Below are 20,258 nucleotides of genomic sequence, written 5' to 3' on the forward strand. Positions count from 1 at the left end.
TTGCATCACAATTCAGAGAGGATTTGGCTCCCTCTTGTCCTGCTGCCCATCTGCCTTTCTTATCTCTGCTTCTGTGATAGAGAATCTTTCTCCCCAACTCCATACCAGTGGTTCTCTCACCATGACCAGCAGCCTTCCCTCCTCACAGTTTGGAGGAGTTCCATCTGCTTTCTTTGCCCATAGTATTTACCGCTGGTGCTCCGCTCCCTCCGCCTAATTTCCAGCCATAGCAAACAGAGAGCTAATCAGTGCAATTCACCAGCAGACTTGACTGCATACAGAATACGAAGAAGTTCTCATGCTGTCGGACAGAGACAGTGCAGCTCCAGCTCCCTTGAAGCACCGATTGGAATATATTCAAATACACTTTAAATCAGAATAGAAATTCTAATATGAGTGGCAAAAGAGAAAAAGATAGGTACGCACCCTTTTTGGCAGTGGGAAAAAGGGGACAAAGGGAGTCTACTTATTCACCACCTTAGAAATACTAGGAATATCAAGTCTCATCTACTCTGTTTTTATTGGCAGTCTACTTGAGGTACCTGTGAAATGGAATGGCAGCATTCACAGCCTGTTGAAGGGCCAGAGACTTTAACTAACTGCTTTAGTTGTTTGAGTTAAAACAAAATGTTAAATTAAATTTTAAACAGTCCAAACAAAATACGCTGCCTCTGCTCCTCTAAGTATCAGGAAGTAGCTGCGTTAGTCTGTATCCACAAAAACAATGAGGAGTCTGGTGGCACCTTCAAGACTAACAGATTTATTTGGGCATAAGCTTTCATGGGTAAACTCATGCCCAAATAAATCTGTTAGTCTTGAAGATGCCACTGGACTCGTCATTGTTTTTGCTCCTCTAAGATTTCATTTCTTTGGTATCTAATATAGTCCTATAGAGGTCTCCAGGGCATACACAATCAGAATACACAGCAGTTCCCAAAAGTACATTACAAAATATCATTAGAATTAAACTATATTTCAACTTACTTTCTGATTTTCAAGCCCTCTTCATTGTCTGGCAAGAAGAACTCAAAGGATTTGTATGTTTTTACCAAATCTCGACGGTACTGACCAACATTAAATTCTGTGGAGAAGAGTCACTATTAGTTGGGATTAATAATCCTGCAAGTAATTAGCATTTAAAAAAAAATCACATTTAATGACAGTTCTGAAACAAATTCACCTCCAGGAACAGACCAGTCTAGTTTGTACCTGGACAACAAAACTAGTTATACTTCTCATTTCAGTAAAGAAATGCCTTGTGGTTACAAAATAGGACAAAGTGTGAGAAAATTTGGGTTCTATTCAACAGTCTTCTGCGCACCTTTAGGCAAATCAGTTCACTTTTCTGTGCCTCAGTTTTCCCACCTGTAAAATAGGTTAAGTTACTTCCTTCCTCACAGAAATGTTGAGTTAATTTAATTCATTTCTGTAAAGCACTTCAATAATCTTTTTTCTTTCCACAAATTATTTTAGTGAAATTGTATTTCCAGAGCACCTAATATCCAAAGGTTAATATTACATAAAGAGAAAAAAAAGAGTTATATGTGGAATTAGTCAGCCTAGTTTTTGGCCAAATACATCTTACTTCCTCCTCTCTCCCCCAACATACTGTACTATGTGAACACAACCTATTTACTTATATTCTATAAGAAGTAACAAGTGTATATACCATCCTGAAAAACTTCCTATGGGTTAAAAATGTATAGAAGGGCACAAAGTGCAGGGCATTTATTGCACATATGCTGAATAAAATGTGCTGTCATTGATCAAAGGGCAATTGTCTTGTGTCTGGACAAAGGTCTATGCAAGCAGGAGTGTCACAGCACAGGTGATCAAAGGCACCAGTATGACTTTGACAAGCACAGTTTGACTTAGCAAACAAATCAAATGGAACTGTACCAGAATTAAGTTTATAAAATAAGGTTCTGAGTACAGCAACTAATGTTAATCTTCTTTTGTGTTTAGGGGTTTTCTTTGCTGTACCTTGAGCATTTGTTTAAACTAACCTGGATTGAACATTCTGTTTGAGGAACTACTGCTACTTGCCAGTCTTCATTTCCAGAAGGAGGTAAAGAAATAGCGGAAATTAACTACTGAGCTGTTGTTCAGACTCTCCTGACAACAGCATTAAAAAGGGTCACAGACTAGGAAATTAATAGTAGCTTAATCCTGGACAAAACATACTGCTGAACTGTAACAGTCATCACAATAAATTAGCTAGTACAGCCGGTGGAAACTTGAGTAACCAATTGAATGGCATCTATGTCTTGAGTGGCATCAGGACAATTTCCATACAAACTAATCATCGTATAAGAACCCAAGAGAAGAATATGCAGAAGAGGGAAAGGAACTTTAAGAATGATTTTTTTTTGATTAAGAAAAAGATCTTTTCTTCATGTCAAAGCCCTTTAAAATTAAGGACTACCGAAAAGTACAGTTTGCAAAATTAGCCATGCACGAAATTCTTTCTAAAAAAGATTCTATATTGCTTCTCCCTAGGGCACCCTTTCCCTTATGATTAGCATCTATTCAATGCAGAAATCTCACTGAAGAAACCCAATTTAATTTAGCATCTTGTGGTCCAAATGTAGTACACAGTTTGGGATTATCCAAAAGAGCCTACGGAAGTAGAATACCCAAATCTCACTGAAATTCAATTGAATTTGAGCACTTAGCTCCCTTAGGCTACCTGGATTTGATTTGATCGGAAAGGGTAAAAGCAAATGTCTAATTATTTTTTAAATAATTCTCATTATGGGAGCCTCAGGCTATCTGTCTCAATGTTCTTTATTTCATTTAACATGAGCTATGTGAGAAGATGCCACTCATCTGACCCTGGATTTTTGATAATCTAATAATTTTAATATCCACATCAAAGGCTATAAAATCTTACTATACTGAGTACATTCTGTTATTTTTAAATGACATTAAGAAACCTCAGAATGAAAAGGGTACAAGACCAGACATTTATTACTTAAATACCATCCATCAAGTTAGCCTACGACAACAGAGTGATAGACTACGCAAGAGCTATCTATTCGATCAGTGGAAAGGTATTTTAAACTGATTCAACTCTGATGAAATTGCATTCATGATGACAAAATAACAAGCTGTTCCTCTGAACCTAAAGATTAAATGCAAGATATATTTTCCAACAGCAGCAAGGAGGACTAGACTACAGATCATATGACTGTAAATCCCCAGCAGCCATTATCAGGACAACCCTCACTGACAGCCTAGTCAGGAATTAGAAATAGCAACAGAACCATACAAATGGCAAGGTTTGTAATGGAGATGATACAGAAGGATTCCCTTCCTGAATACCCAGTTCATTTTAAAATTTTAATTTTTAAAACACAAACATTTAAATTTACAGACCTGTTATTTAAGTTTGTGGAACTTTTACCACAGTTCAAGCCAATTATCCCTGCCTACTGCAATTGATAAGCCCTCTTCTCCTCCAGCACCTCATGCCCGCCAGCAGCTCTGCCAATCAACTCCTCCCTCTCCCTCCCAGCGCCTCTGGCACACCATGGAACAGCTGTTTCGAGGCATGCAGAAGGTGCTGGAAGGGAGAGGCAGGAGTGGGGACCAGACATGCTTGGGGAAAGGAACAGGAAGAGGCAGGGTGGGAAGAGGTGGGGCCAGGGTGCAGCATTGGGAGGATGGGGCAGGAAGAGGCGGGGCAGGGATTTACGGAAGGAATGGAGTGGGAGCAGGGCTTGGGGCTGAGCAGGGGTTGAGCACCCCCTAGGACAACTGGAAGCCGGCGCCTGTGGATGAGACCCACAATCTACTCTTCCAATCTTGGACATGGATAGTGTCTTGCGCGTCTTACGTATTGTTCAACACAGGATTTTTGCTTCGCCAAGTTGAATGTGCAGCATTTATCTCTTTGAGTTCAATAACCATCCCTGATAAGCACGATAAGGCAGTACAGGAATCTTGGCTACTATAATAGCTTGCTGAATTTAAAAGGATATATTACACTTAGTTACCTTATTTTAAAAAAAAAAAAAGTTTTAAAAAGTCAACGTAATAGTTAAATTTGCCCCATCATCTGAATAGGAGATGTCAACAGCTGGCACAGCCTTGTAAGTTATTTTTCTTAATGTGCAAGCAAGTTTTGACTCTGTAGGAATGTTAATTTTGGTTAGAAGAAGCTTCGGGGGAAGAGAGAGAGAGAAAAAACTGCGAGAGCAGCAGGAGAGTTTGCTCTCTGCCTTGGGCTCGGATTCCTCTCTGAGAACTAGACAGCAGTGTTGGCCTGAGTTTCCTATAAGAAGGCAATGGTCTGCATGGCTGTCTCATTTCATGACTGCTGCATGTGTATAAAAAAAAAGCAGGTTACACTTTAAAAGGTACCCTGAATCTGAATCAGTGATTTCACCTCCACTGGAAACCAAACTGCAAGGCCCTGGATTTTTGCTACAACTCAGAGAGGACACTGGTGTCAGAACTGAAACAATATTTTGGAAATATTATATGTACACCCCACTCTTCCACAAGAACTCTTAGCATCTATCACCTACCAATAAGCTACATGCCATTTCCATAATCATCTACCTAATGCAAATAATGTTAGATTTATAAAATTATAAATATTTTAAAAATTCCAATCCTAAACTTAATAGGAAGGGTTTGACAAAGTCAAATGGCAGTCTAAATACAGCCCAGAACACATTTTCCATATTTCTTTTTTTTTCCTTCAAAAGCAGTTAAGAAATGAGTGTCTGATCTTAATATACGCCGTCAGAAGTTTGACCTTTCACAATAGCTATGTTGTTTAACTGCACTACAGGTAGATATCTATAGTATGTATATGGCCCCCATTACTGTAGTAACATACTGAGTCTTTACACTTAGTAATGGGTTGGTTAAGTCTTCCAAACTTTAGATTTGTAGTCATCTCTAAAAGATTCAGAGTCCCTGCCCACTCCACAAAATAAACTATTACTTTATTTTTACTTAGTGCCTTTATTTGAGGCTCTCTAAGTGCTTTACCAACATTACCCAGTGAGCAACAATGAGATAGATACTATTACATCCATTTTATGTGATAAAGATAAAGAGTAGCACAGAGAAATTAAGAGATTGCCTCAAAGGTCACATAGAAAGGCAATGGTAAAGTTAGGAACTGATTCAAGGAGTGCTAACTCAGGCCTCTCCAGTAAACAAAATCTCTTCTCAGATACCAAAACAAGTTAGTCAATTGTAAGAGTCAGTACATGGAAGATAAAAGCAGAGAGTTCATTCAGGAATCTGTCTAGAAAAAGGGAAAAACTGATCAGACAAAACAGCTGATATACAGAATGAAATTTAAATGGAATAAAGAAAGTAAGTATACACCGAATGAAGGACATTGACAAGAGGGTAAGAAGAAACAACAGGGAAATACATAAAAAAAGCTAACACTCCCAAAAGAAACCTTGTGATGTAAAGGAAAGCAGAACAAAACCTTTTGTAGGCACTCCAATCCAGTTTAAGTAGCGTGTCAGTTTCTTGGAGATGTACGTTTTCCCTCTAGCTGGGAGGCCCACCATGACAATCAGTGTAGGACAATTGGTCATACAGACTGAAAGAAAAAGAAATGTTTACAATTAACATGACACCAAGCAAAGGCTCAAGTAAAACCAGGACATTATGGAGTGTAAGCCCTTAAGGAAGTGGCTGGTCAGACAGGTCATGCATTCAGTGGTTATTCCATTACAGCATTCCATTTACACCACTTTCAAAGTTTTCCCTAGCATGCAGTGCAACTGGACTCTGCTCTAATTTGTCCACAGCTTTAGTGAAGTGAGTCAGTGGAAGCTGTGCAACACTGGACATTTATCCCTGCTTTGTGGATAACAAACAATAAACTTACACATCTGCATTCATATTAAAAAACAACAGGGGTGCGCGTGGGTGTGAGTTTTACGATGCCTTCTACTTCAGTTCTGCATTTACATCGAAAGGACAGAAATGTTTGTCTCATTTTCAAAACTTTCCATTTTTAACGTCTTCTTAAAATGCAAGATTTCAGCCCTATTAACCATCTCCTTTTCTGTTTTTCAAGTGGAGATGAAACAAACATGACTTCTGCTGTTTAATACATCACAGAGTTCCCTATCATACCAAAACAGCACTCTCTTGTTCTTTCCAAACACTATTGATGTCACCACAGCTCTAGAAACAGTGCTTGTGTTAACTACTGTCCAGCCAACAGAGGATAAAGTAATAAAACATCACCACAACTATAATTCTCAATATATATGCTTAAAATTAGATAATTTCATGAAATTATACTTTAAAACAAGTTAAATTTCCGGTTTGGAAACCTTGGCAGTATTCCTTTCAAATGGCAAGTGTTTCAAATACTTCTAGTAGTAAAACAGTATGGATTCAACTACCTTCCTTGAATCCATCATGGCTACAAATGAAACTTTATAGCACAAGGCTGCCTAAAAGTAAAGAACATATGTAAATAGTCCAGGGCCTTTATAACAATAAAAAACAAACAGGCAAACAAAATAGATAAGTTTTTTTTTCCCCCTGGCTTAATTCAGACATTAATTTCCTTTCTCTATAGCACTTTCTCTATAGTTCTTACCTGCTCCTGCCCCTCCCTCCCAGAAAGACCCAAGCACTGCCAAACAGCTGTTTAGTGGCACTTGGGATTTTCTGGGAAGGAAGGCGAGGAGTGGAGACATGGGGCTTCTCTGCTCCTCCCCCTCCCTCCCAGAAAGTCCTAAGTGCTGCAAAACAGCTGTCTGGCAGTGGGGGAAGCCCTGGGAGGGAGGGGGAGGAAGCGAAGAAGCAGAATTTGTGCAATGCTCCCTTGTAAAGTCACTGCTCTTCCACAGAATCTTAGAAGCAGGCAGCCATGACGTGATAAGGGAGCACTGCACAACTTTAAACAAGCATGTTCCCTAATTGAGCAGGGACGTAACATTGGAACAAAGTTAAGTGGGACAATGTTAAATGAGGAGTTACTGTACTGTATTGTGCAAAGGTTGCATAAAGTAACCTATTTTTCCAGGAAAATGGATGGATCAGAATAGAAATTTAAATTCCTTTCAGATTGCATGTCATTCTAAGACGCCAGAAAGACATTGGTACAAACTTGTGCAGCTACCAAACCAAGCAGTACTGTCTGTGTACGGGCTTTGAAGTTCTTGTAAAACCAGGACCATAATGTCTTCTGGTACATTTTTCCTCTCTCTCAATTCTGTGAACTGTAATTCCAAATAGCAAGGAGGGGGGATACAAGAAGTTTGCGAAATGGAAGAAGTATGGTATTTATTCTCCTGTCAGCTTTTCTCACAAGCTCCCTGAAAAATCCCAGATACGAGACGAGACATCATTGCCAGGAAAAATCGAAGTGACCCTAGAATGTCCAAGAGATGTATCATTATTTACATCTTGCAGATTTCATTTGAAATACCCAACTTGAATTTTGAACAGTTATCCAGAGAAAGCACTGGAATACAAGTTGTAGAAACTGACAATAAGCAATTGATTTGTATGCAATTGATGTGCTGAGAAAGCTCACAGTGCTGCTTCACTCAACATACTCTATATGGGGCCTGTGTAAACGAAAAAGATTTTTTTTACTTTCTGAACAGAATTTCCAGATTTTAACATGACATGTATGGCTAACATATATGACTTCAAAATTATTCTTACAACAAATACTGACATTTGCATAGGGTGAGCAATGCAAATTCAACTTTCTTCCCACAGCAGTCATTTCACAGAACACTTACAAAGACTTGTAATACGGCATTACAATGGACACCACTTTCCGTACTGCTGAACTAGCACAGATTCCTATGGCACATCTACTCAAGCACAAGCATGCCAAGCTAGAGTGTAAATCAACAGCGCTCCAGCATACTGTGCACTCTCCATGGGAACCCTGCTGAAGCACACTAAAAGTTCCCTAGTTTGAAAATGCACTTGGGAACTGCTAGTGCACATCTGCAAGGTACCCATGGGCAGTTAGTGCACAGCATGCTGGAACGCTGTACACTTACATCCCAGCTTGCCACACAGCAAGTGCTCATGTAAATATGCCCCTAGTCTTCATGTTGCAGACCTATGAACTGTTCAGAACCATCCAGCACTATTACCTCTTTTACGATAATGTAATTCATTGACAAACATATGAATTGCCATTCTAATTAGATCAATGGCCCACATTGCTCAGGGTTCCATCACAGACTGGTGCTAGATTCCATAGAAGAAGCTGTAAAACCCACATCAATTATGCAACATATCCATGATGGACATTTCTTCTGAATGCCACAGATCTAGTGGCCAAGTTATATGCAGAAATACATGGGTTGATAGCCTTTACACATTTTATTCCATAACTGTGAAGAGCAGTAGCATAAATATGACTAATGTTTTTTCCTTAACTATGCTTAAGACTGAGAATAACTCCCATAAGTACAATTTCATGAGGCTCCCTTTATTAGGAACCTATGCTCCTGCTGTTTAACATATGCACCGAATCTGATGCTCTAATCACTATAGGCACAATTCTTTGGATATGTCACCCTACTATTAGAAAGCCAAGGGAATAATTTGCTGATCCCAATTACAACGGTAGCCCTGATTCCCACTCTCACTAAATATTTCAGTTATAAATGCCAAGTTGGTTGGGGGGATGCCTTCTATCTATAAAGAGACTGGTACCAATAAGTGACAGCTACTACATATGTAAGGAAAGAGGAACAAAACTAAATTCAGCCCTAGCCTTTAAGGCACTATAATCTGCAGGACTGTGTATTTACTTAACTCCACAGTCCTGCAACTAATACTGTAACTAACGTTAGAGGAAATACTCTATTACGCTTGAAATATTTCAGCAGTAAGGTAGCTTGAAGACATGTGTGTCCTCAGCAAGGACCAGCCACCTGGGAAGTTTAAACTTCTGAAGTTCAGACTTTTGAATTCAGCAGGAACAAATGAAGATTTTTTTTTACTTTTTCTCCCTGCAACAATCGCCTAACCAAAAAACCGAGTACACTAATTCTTCTAATTAGTGTCCAGGGGGGAAAAAGTCACATTTAGCTGAGACCAGGTATTAAATGTCAGAAAAAATACAAGAACTTTTTGGGACGTTTCAAATATACAGAAAAAGGAGACAACAGAAGTTTTCACATAATCTTAACTATAGATTTCTCTCCTGACAAAGTACAACACATGTACAGAAACGTTACTGCATGTGTTCATTTAGTTCATAGCATGGGAAGTGACTATGACCCAAGGGCTAAGGTGATGCAGCTTAAGAAATTCCACCATGCCAATGTCAACTGCTGAAAAATGTAAACCCTTTTTTTAAAAATAACTGAAATTTCCCTATTTTCACATCCCCCTGTGAACAATGCCACTTAGTATTGGAAGCTGAGCTTTGTTCCTTTCTCCGTTTCCCGACAACTAGTTGAGAACCCACCCCCCCTTGGGCTTTAATGTCTTTCAATTTAATTAAGAGACAAGAAATAAAAAATTGATCTAATTAGTCTGGATGGCCTGTGCTCTTTAATTATTAGTGCACCCAATGAAAAGGAAGGAGGAAAGAGGGATAGGAAAAGGATAACCGTTATAAAACCTCAAACTATAAAATTATGTTTACAACACAAAATGTTTAAAGAGGAAAATTGTATTACTACCACTAAAACATAGTGCAAGCATTATTTTAATACTATGGCAGTGATTAGCAGAATTGCCACCAATGCATTCAGGGTATACAGGGTCTACAATAATTCTCGCTTCCCAAAAGAAAAATACTACAAGAGTATTCTTAATAGAAACTGACATTTCAAGAACACTATAATACCTTACTATATTCACTACCATGCAAAATGGCAAAAGGAATCTGGACTGCTACAATCCAGTACTTCATGACCATATTGCATACTTCACTCAGCCGTTTTAGAAATATATGTAATGCATGCAAGAAAATAAGATGTTTTTTAACCAAATAGTCACAAGCTTATAGAACTAAACACATCAAGGAAAGTATTGTGTATTCACCCTGTCAAATCAATTTCCTATTATCAACAACAGACAGAAATTGTCATATGGCCACGAGTTATAACAATTGGGAAAAACATAAATATAGTTTGTTATCCTGATGAAAATGTGACTATGTGAAATAGCATTGTTCATACCAACCTGGCACTCCATACCAAATGTTTCATTTTAGATTCCATATGAATTTTGGAAAAAGAAAGGAAATAGGTTCCCACAATAAAGTAAAGTTAGGATTGTCCAGTAGCCTTTTAAAAGCAATAATGAGCATAAAGGAGTTAAAATTATTAACTTCTGAAGACTGAGGAAAACCAAGTGATGTTTTTATTTCCTCGTACTTGCACTATTTCACAATAGATGTGCACATGCTGTGTCAATGTTTTGAAATCAGACCAAAATGTTTAACAAGTGATCTTGTGAAACTTATGTCTTAACTTATTGTTAAGTTTACATACTGCCTAAAAATTATGTTTCACTTATGTGAGTGAAAATGTCCCTCCCCTTCCACATACTTAAAACTGATGAATAAATTTCTCATTTCTATTTGGCACTTAAATCAACTTTTATGGTCAATAGAAGTATTAGGGTATCACCCAAAGCACATTGAAGACAAGAACCTTTCCATTAATTTCAATGGGCTTTGTATCAAAGCCCTTAGTCTCTGAAATTGAACTACTATTTAGCTCTTAGAAAGAGCCACACCATCCTTTCTGACTAGAATAGACAACAGAGGGTTGAAAATACCTCCCTCCCAAATAAGACGGTTCTACATATTGTGTCCCATCTTACGTCCTGTCAAATTTAACTATTTTTGTTTCAGTGTTTTGCAAACACATGTTGATCTTGAAGACAAAGAAGAGGGCAGCGGTAACCGTGGCCTGATTCTCCTCCAACAACAGATAGCAGCTACATTTCTAACAAAGTGCTTAGAAAAGAAATTCAAAACTAGGAGTGCCCTATGGGTTGGAAGATGAGCCAGTGATGCAGTAAATTTTATAAAACTTTACATACACAAGTTGAAGCAGCATCCATTTATATTAATTCTGCCCAGCATTTCTAATGTATTACTTTGTCTTTGAAGCCATCCAGTTTCATTACCAGGACATTGAATGATAGGGTTACACTATGCTGCACCTTCTCCTACTTTGCTCCCTCTCCCGTACCTATAGCAGCTTTCCCACCCTCAATTCTTTGCAGTCAGCACAGATACACACTTATGATGCATATCCTGACAGCTTCACTCAGTCCCATCTGTCTCTGATTGTCACCTTCTCTCCTCCCACCTTTCTCCTGTCTCCAAAATTCTTGTGTGTACTGTCTACTCCTGCTGCCAAGGCAGATTTCCCCTCCTACCTAGCTTCTGCCCTTTTCATTTCAACAAAAGTATCTTGACCAAGGAGATTCACAAACTAGCGAGGGGATGGAGCACTGCTCTGCCCTTGCTCTAGATCCATATGCAGTCTTTAGACGGATTATTGTGGTTATCCTCCTTCATGCCTCTGGTTCTCCCCTTGCTTTACTGATTTATGCTCCTTATCTGTGGAAATCTCTAAGAGTTCATTTGTATGTTCTCTCCCTTTCATATCAAGTTCAATTACCACCTTCATGTGGGTGATTCCTAATCTACCTCTGCTTTCCAACTGGTCTTACATTTAACTCTTTGTCAGATATCTATCCCCTGGACATCCCAAATGCACTATATGCGATATGGAGCATCCTTGCTCACAGTTCCTCTCCACAGCCTCTCTTCTGCCAGCATTGACTAATCCAGTACCCTGCTGAAACCAGCCTTGTAATCTTGGCATGATTTTCAACATATCCATTCACATTCCTGTTCTTCTCAAATCCTGTTTCTTTTCCCTGTATGACATCTTCCCTATCCCAAATACTCAGGCCTTGGCTACATTGGCGCTTTACTGCACTGCAACTTTCTCGCTCAGGGGTGTAAAAACACCCCCCTGAGCGCAGCAAGTTACAATGCTGTAAAGCGCCAGTGTAAACAGTGCCCCAGCGCTGTAAGCTAATCCCCTCGGGGAGCTCTCTCCCAGCACTGGCGCCGCGACCACACTCGCACTTCAAAGCTTTGGAGTTTTGAGTGTAGCCAAGCCCTAAACTGCTCATCTAAAGTCACTAGATTTACAGTTTATTACAATAATCTGTAACTCACTAACCATCCCTTTTTGTTTTATGACTACAGGAATGTTAATGGACCACTTCACCTTGAATTGTCCCTTAGAATATGTGCTAAACTATCTGTTCAATCTTGTATTTAGCTGTGACACTCTCCATACCTTTCCTAGACCTGAAAAAGAACTCTGTGTAGCTCTAAAGCTTGTCTCTCTCTCACAAACAAAAGCTGGTCCAATAAAGGAGATTACCACACCAACCTTACCTCATTTTGGTCATCTAACATTTTATATTGCAACCTTCCCTTCTCTGAGCTACCTACCTTTCACTACTTTCTCTTCCCTCCTCTCACCTATCCAAAATACTGTTGTTGTTGTCGTCGTCATCTTCTATAGCTGCTCTGCCAACCATCGTCCCTTCTCCCCATTTAAGCCCCTTCATCGTGTTTTACAGATAACTGTATATAAAGGCCCTACAAGTTCTTAAAGTAAGCTCTCCAGGGCAGTGACCATGTCTGTCTTTATATTTTTGAAAAAGTGACCTACTTTTACAGTGCTATATGAATCTCAAATTAAAAAAAAAAAAAAAAAAGGTTACTCAACTTGTCAAATTCTATCTTTAAGACTAACTGATGTACACAGTTCCAGGAAAAAACAGTTCCAGGAAAAACTATTTTTAATTGCAGGAAACATGGCCTTTATTTTTCACCTTTATTCTATAACCTTCCCTCTATCCCCCAAAAAAGTATTTAGCTTTAGTATATTTCACTGTTCTCAATTAAATCTCAGGTTTAGATTTGATTCCTAGATGCACAGAACTTAAAGCAACCCAACAGCTGAATCTAAAAGTAGCTTTGATCTAGGCCAATTATACACATACCCAGTTGCACCCAAACAAGAAGTTATAGAATGCTTTCAAGACAGACTACTGTAAAATTTAAGTGGAGATGTAAATAAAATTGACACTTAGCTGACTTTTAGTGAGTTTTATTCCCTTACTTCAGCTACAGTGTCATTTTGAACAATTTATTTTCACTTTACCTTAGCCAAATCTATACACTTTTTAAAAGCCCTATATTTTCACACCAAGCTGTCTCAGATGGTACTTTGTTGTGCTTTTTACTAGTCCAAAATTATACAGATTTTTATTCATGTTGGATTATCTTGGTCAAGGCAGAATCTAAAAATATTAGTGTTTCACGTGTTCTAACTGTCTACTGAGATACCTAACTATGGTTTCTTCCAACTCGGACAAGATTACTAAAGGTAACTGCATCCAGGGGATCCACTACCTATTATCCTGTCTCAATCTTAAAGAAAGTCCAATTAACCACAGGTATGCCATCGGAAGAGCCGAGTTACTTTAGAAATATATCAGGAAACAAACAATGACAAGATAAATAGAAAATAATACAAGTAATTTAAAGGGACATTATCAAGACAAAAGAACTAAATCCTTATCTCTTAACTGCCACTTTAGATCAATTCAGTTGAACATACTTTATTAAAAAAAAAAGTTTCCTTTCACCATTTATCTTGCTTTCTCTTCTTGCATTCTAAATAGCTTAGCCAATACCACCTCACTGTTTGTAACCTTGAGGTTAATCACTAGGTTTTGACATCCCTTCTCTGAATCATTTACTAACAAAGCCATATGCCAACCATGCTGTTGTACAAACAGCCTCACTATTTACCCCCTATGCATAATGAGCGTATTCTATAAAAATCTGGGGGAGGGATCCCATCCACACACACAGCAGTACATACACTATGTGAGCACAAAAATTTGGTAGGAAAGAGGACTGGGCAGTTACACGGATCTAGTTTTAGGCCTTGGCTACACTGGCACTTTACAGCGCTGCAACTTTCGCACTCAGGGGTGTGAAAAAACACCCCCCTGAGCGCTGCAAGATACAGCGCTGTAAAGCCTCAGTGTAATCAGTGCCGCAGCGCTAGGAGCGTGGCTCCTAGCGCTGCAAGCTACACCCGTAGAGGATGTGGTTTACGTGCAGCGCTGGGAGAGCTCTCTCCCAGTGCTGGCGCTCCGACCACACTCACACTTCAAAGCGCTGCCGTTTCAAGTGTAGCCATACCCATAGTGTCCTGCCTACACCGTAAAACACCTGATTTAAAGCCTGTTTTACAGGAAACAATCTCTGTTTCTGTCAAAGATGGTGGGACACGTGTAACACTCAGCATTGTGGTTCCGAACAGAGTATTAACAACGCTGCAGGTAGACATAGATTACATTTACAGCCAGCTAAATCACTTACTAGTTTCAACTAAAACCTACTTCACTGCAGCAGTCCACGCAAGAGATACACTTCTTGAATACTACAGTGCTAATAAGCGATGATCACATAAACACCATCCTATAGCAGAAACCTATTGACCACTATACTTACCTATATGCCTCTGGCTTTCATCCAGACCACATCACACAATCCACTGTCTACAGCCAAGCTCTAAGATACAACTGCACTTGCTCCAATCCCTCAGACAGAGACAAATACCTGCAAGATCTCTATCAAGCATTCTTAAAACTACAATACCCACCTGCTGAAGTGAAGAAGCAGATTGACAGAATCAGAAGAATACCCAGAAGTTGCCTACTCCAGGACAGGCCCAACAAAGAAAGTAACAGAATGCCACTAGCTGTCACCTTCAGCCTCCAACTAAAACCTCTCCTGCGTATCATCAAGGATCTACAACTTATCCTGAAGGATGATCCCTCACTCTCACAGACCCTGGGAGACGGGCCAAACCTCACCTACAGACAGCCCCACAACCTGAAGCAAATACTCCCAGCAACCACACACCACACAACAAAAACATTAACCCAGGAACCTATCCTTGCAACAAAGCCCATTGCCAACTCTGTCCACATATCAAGGGACACCATCACAGGACCTAATCACATCAGCCACACTATCAGAGGCTAATTCACCTACATATTTACCAATGTGATATATGCCATCATGTGCCAGCAATGCCTCTCTGCCATGTATATTGGCCAAACCGGACAGTCTCTATGCAAAAGAATAAATGAACACGAAACAGACATCAAGAATTATAACATTCAAAAACCAGTCAGAGAACACTTCAGCCTCCCTGGTCACTCAATTACAGACCTAAAAGTCGCAATTCTCCAAAAAAAAAAAAAAAAAAAAAAAATTCAAAAACAGACTCCAAAGAGAAACTGCAAAATTGGAATTAATTTGCAAACTGAACACCATTAAATTAGGTTTGAATAAAGATTGGGAGTGGATGGGTCATTACACAAAATAAAAAAATATTTCCCCATGCTAATTTTTCCCCTACTGTTACTCACACTTTCTTATCAACTGTTGGAAATGGGCCACTCTAATTATCACTACAAAAGCTTTTTTATTCCTGCTGATAATACCCACATTAATTGATTAGTCTCATTAGAGTTGGTATGACAACACCCATCTTTTCCATGTTCTCTGTTAATATATATCTTCCTAATGTATTTTCCACTGCATTTTCCACTGCATGCATCCGATGAAGGGGGTTTTAGCCATTGAAAGCTTATGCTCAAATAAATTTTTTAGTCTCTAAGGTGTCACAAGTACTCTTTGTTCTTTTTGCTGATACAGACTAACAGGGCTACCACTGTGAAACCTGTTACTAGTTTCAGACTCAGTTAAAAAACTGTAATGTAGACAGGTGTTAAAACAAACTAGTTAGTTTCATTTTCTGGTTCTGTGCTCCAGCACAGCATTAGCTTGGAGCTTACAACAATTAAAGGAGTGAAAGTTTTCATTGCAAACATACCTTTTTTTAATTAATATAAACATGTATATGCACAATTAGGATTTATACTTATTTTTGAAACCAAAACCTTAACTTACATCAGTTAAAAATAGAATACTATAACAAACATATAAAAGGTGAAAAAGGTTGGCCAATCTGGAAAGATGTGCATGAGCAGAAGAAAACATTTTAAGAATTCATATTTATTTTTGTGTTATCTAATGCTCTGTTGAAAAGGCTTCTTTATTTAAATAGACCTTGCCTGTGAAAGAGTTATAGAATTTTACCAAGAAACAGGACAGTCTAATAACAACAGTCACAAGTCTACGCTGGTTACTTGTTATTTATAACCATCAGAAGCCACTTACCTTTTTTGAGAAGATTCATGCAGATAATCAGTTCACTGATTTCTAATACACATTTCCATTGTATACATGAAATTTTAGTTTCTTCAGGTCTTCTTTTTAAGAAGTATTTTAACTATCTAAAAGCTGCCACTGTAACAAATTATCATCTGTTGAAAACAGATACAAGTTTGACTGAAGTAACTGTGTAAGTCTTCCAAAGTGTTTCTTGCAGTAGCAATTGATATTTTAAGTAGTTTTCCATATTATAGACTCATAGACTCATAGACTCTAGGACTGGAAGGGACCTCGAGAGGTCATCGAGTCCAGTCCCCTGCCCTCATGGCAGGACCAAATACTGTCTAGACCATCCCTGATAGACATTTATCTAACCTACTCTTAAATATCTCCAGCGATGGAGATTCCACAACTTCCCTAGGCAATCTATTCCAGTGTTTAACTACCCTGACAGTTAGGAACTTTTTCCTAATGTCCAACCTAAATCTCCCTTGCTGCAGTTTAAGTCCATTGCTTCTTGTTCTACCATTGGAGGCCAAGGTGAACAAGTTTTCTCCCTCCTCCTGATGACACCCTTTAGATACCTGAAAACTGCTATCAGGTCCCCTCTCAGTCTTCTCTTTTCCAAACTAAACAAACCCAATTCCTTCAGCCTTCCTTCATATTCTATTGCTCTTACACAATTTGTTTTAATTGAATGAACTAATTCATATGCAAAAATTAGTTTCATAGTCTATCTGACAAATCAATCTTTAGGAGCATTTTTTAATGGATGGACCAAAGTGATACTTTAGATCATGTAAACATGATTGTGGATATTTGCCTTAAAAGTCAACAATAACTGCAGTCCATCCACTACTGAATTCAATACTATTGAAAACACTTGGCCGAATAAGGCTGTCATGACTTAAGCATGGCAGGGTTTTAATTCAACTGAGACAAAAGTTCTGTGATGAAATCTCTTACAAAATTGACTACAACGTTACAAAACCTGAAACCATAAGTCCTAATGCCCAATAACTTGGTTGGCTAGACCTCAAAAAAAAAATCTATTAAGTGATGTAACAGATGGCTTAGTTAAACATTTCATTTAAAAAAATTAACTAATTTAGAATCATCTAAAAGCACCTGAAACATGTAGTTAAACTCCTTGGGCCAAACTGAGCTTTGGCCCAATGAGGTGTAACTCCATTAACTTCATAGAATCAGATCTGCTTATACCAGGTCTGAGCTCAGCCCACTGTTTTAAGACATCTTGCAGTTAAAACAAACAAATGAACAAAACCACATCAGGTGAAAATGTAGACACTTGTTATTTAACAGATCTGTTTTTGATGCAAATAAATCCTCCACGCAGCCTTAGCTACAGCCTTGTAAAAAGAGATAAATCCTGTGCCGAGCTAGAAATGATTTATGATATGGCAATACAATGAGTAAGTTAAACAGAAAGGAACTAAAAGGGAAACCAAAAGGATTTACTGCAGTCCAGCAGAAAGGGGAAAGGGTTTCACATGAGAGGAAGGTCCTTTTACCATTCATGTTCCTGTCTCAGGGCTACTGAGATCCACTAGTCGCTATAAGAATATTAATTTTCTTAACATCTTAACTTTACTTGGTTAATATGCAGTAAAAGAAACCAACACCACTAAAATGACTTTCCAGTCAGCATTCATTTACAGTATTTTTGGAAGAGAGACCTCACAGGGGGTTTTGTATGTTTTAAATACAAACTGTTTATATCTGGCCTATATTATTAAAACTGCCACACTGTAACATGGTAGTACCATGTATGGTTCAGTCTTGCAAGTGTAGATGGAACCAAACCAAATTTTAACTGAGTTACCAAGTCATGCTGCAGAAGACACATGAAGTTCAAATTTACAGAAAGGTTCTGGAATCCAGTTTGGTCCCATCTACACAAGATCAATAGTTGACAAGGCCTATCATGTTGTAACCAAGTCGCACAACAAACTAGTTTTTCTAGAATAGATGCGACCTTAGTGCGAGCTGTAGAATTCCAAAGCCAACCAAATGTTCTTAAAATGTAAAAGGCATGAGACATCTCTGTCATTCAGATTTATTTAGTGATTCTATAAGCACTAGCATAGCAAAATGTGCAAAGTACAAGAGGTTCCAAGCAACTCAGAGAGGGCTTTACTCAAAGGTCAAGTTGCATTTCCCTTCAGACTCTAGATTTCTACCTCAAGCCCCACAACTTCACCTCAAGGAAATATCCATATCACAAAACAGAGAGAACTTCCAGATGAATCATCTTATGCTTCCTAAAAGAAGAAAAATTACAGGAATCAGAAATTTTTCTCCATTTCTCAATGTGCCAAGTGTAGCTTACAAGAAGAAACTTGAAGATCATGCCACACTGTCCCTCACCATCGAAATTATACCCCCCCCCCCCACACACACACACACTTCTGGCAATGTCTCCCAATCCATACATTTTAACTCCTGCTCTGCCTCCACTGCCAAATCACTTGCTCAAAACAACTCCTGTGTTGTCCCCCTTCCCCAAGCACCTAACCCACGCTAGCCCTGTGGCCCATATATTCACAATTCTTGCACTCCTCCTCCAATCTTATCTTCAGAGCAGGTCTTGTTCTGCCCCTCAATTCCATCACCTCACTTCTATGCATCCTCCCCATCCAATTTCTTCATCAAGTTCTTTGCATCTCCCATGACCCACCAATTCTATCTCCATCTATTACCACTTCACCTGCATTGCCCCAACTCCAGATTTGCCCGAGACAGTGTTGTCCCTTCCCCCCGATTTCTACCCTAAACATGACCTCCTCCATTGTCTCCTATGACGAGTCTCATCTTGCACAGTCCCCTTCTATTTTGCCTCCCAAAAAACATGCACTTCTCCCCCAAGGTGTCTCAGTCCCTGCTACCGTAAATCCCGTACTGCTACATATTATCTTTTACACACTCACATCCCCTAGGTAAGCTGTTCCCTCTCCTGCCTTTCTGCTGCATACAACCAGCACTACACCTCCCCCAGACTCTATCCTGCTTGCCCAATCCCCTATCCATCTGCTGAACCCTCAACCCCTGTGTCTCAGCTCCCCCGATCCCTTTGTTTCTCCTGTTCCTGGTTGTAACGCAGCTCGCTCACTCCCCGCCGAGTGCTCACCCCCGCGCTGGGCGCTGTGCTTGGCCGGGAGCCCATTGTTGTAGGGCTCCCAGATCTTCTGCAGTGGGTTCTGCGTGAGCTCCCGGGCCGGCGACGCCGCCATCCTCGCATGGGGCCCGGATCCGCCGGCAGTAGTAGCGGCGGCTGCCACGGAAAAGCCGGGTGCTCTGAGCGGCAACGGGCGGGGTGTAGCTGCAGCTCCGCCTCCTCGGCTCACAGAAGCCCGGAACAAGGAGCCGAGCAGAGACTGAGCTAATGCGCCTCTAGTGCCGGACTCGAACAGGGCAGGTGAGGCGTGGGGGCACCGTACAACACCCCGCCCCGGAGCCTTGCACCAGGGAGGGGCGGCTAGCTCCGGAGCACCCACAAGCCGGGGCTACCCACCGACGCACACGGTGGGGGGACTGGAAGCGCCCTACTGCCCATTCAGTTCGCATGCCTCTGGGACAGATGGGAGGCCGAGAGAAACCAGAGTTCTTTGTTGCGGCACTTACAATGGTTCCAAGTGAGCAAACCCTCTCAAAAAATAGTCTCAATCATATAGCACCGCCCCCCCTTTTTTTTAAATGTATCATTGGGTCAAATAAATAAATAAAACCTACTGCTCAACCTACAGAAACGTCAGTGTCTTTTGCAATCCTTTTGCTGTTTACTGCTTCCGATGCCTGTGCTAAAATCACTTACCTTGGTTAACCATGCAAATAAATAAATATTTTAAAAAACAGAGACTGTACAGGAATCTCTAATTTTACTTCAGGTGTACAGGCTGACAATAAATCTACACTAGGTGTCGACCAGACTACATCTATGTAGTCAACTCAGTGC

The 20,258-nt window shown here is 39.7% G+C and overlaps 1 protein-coding gene across 7 annotated transcripts in view; it reads right to left on the reverse strand.

Moving 5' to 3' along the window:
- The window catches only part of PFKFB4 (6-phosphofructo-2-kinase/fructose-2,6-biphosphatase 4), a 116,857-nt gene that overhangs the window by 40,117 nt on the left and 56,482 nt on the right, over positions 1-20,258 (reverse strand). For 5 of the 7 annotated variants that reach the window (XM_030570205.1, XM_030570206.1, XM_030570203.1 and 2 more), the window contains 2 exons: positions 5,459-5,575; positions 985-1,081 (listed from right to left, as the gene is read on the reverse strand). In XM_030570205.1, coding sequence (XP_030426065.1) covers positions 985-1,081; positions 5,459-5,575 — 214 coding nt within the window. Of the gene's footprint in view, positions 1-984; positions 1,082-5,458; positions 5,576-18,486; positions 18,515-19,433; positions 19,598-20,258 lie in introns of those variants that run through there. The other 2 variants (XM_030570204.1, XM_030570207.1) reach the window with 2 other exon arrangements.

Source organism: Gopherus evgoodei, chromosome 7 (assembly GCF_007399415.2).
Source record: "Gopherus evgoodei ecotype Sinaloan lineage chromosome 7, rGopEvg1_v1.p, whole genome shotgun sequence".
Taxonomy (NCBI): Eukaryota; Metazoa; Chordata; order Testudines; family Testudinidae; genus Gopherus; species Gopherus evgoodei.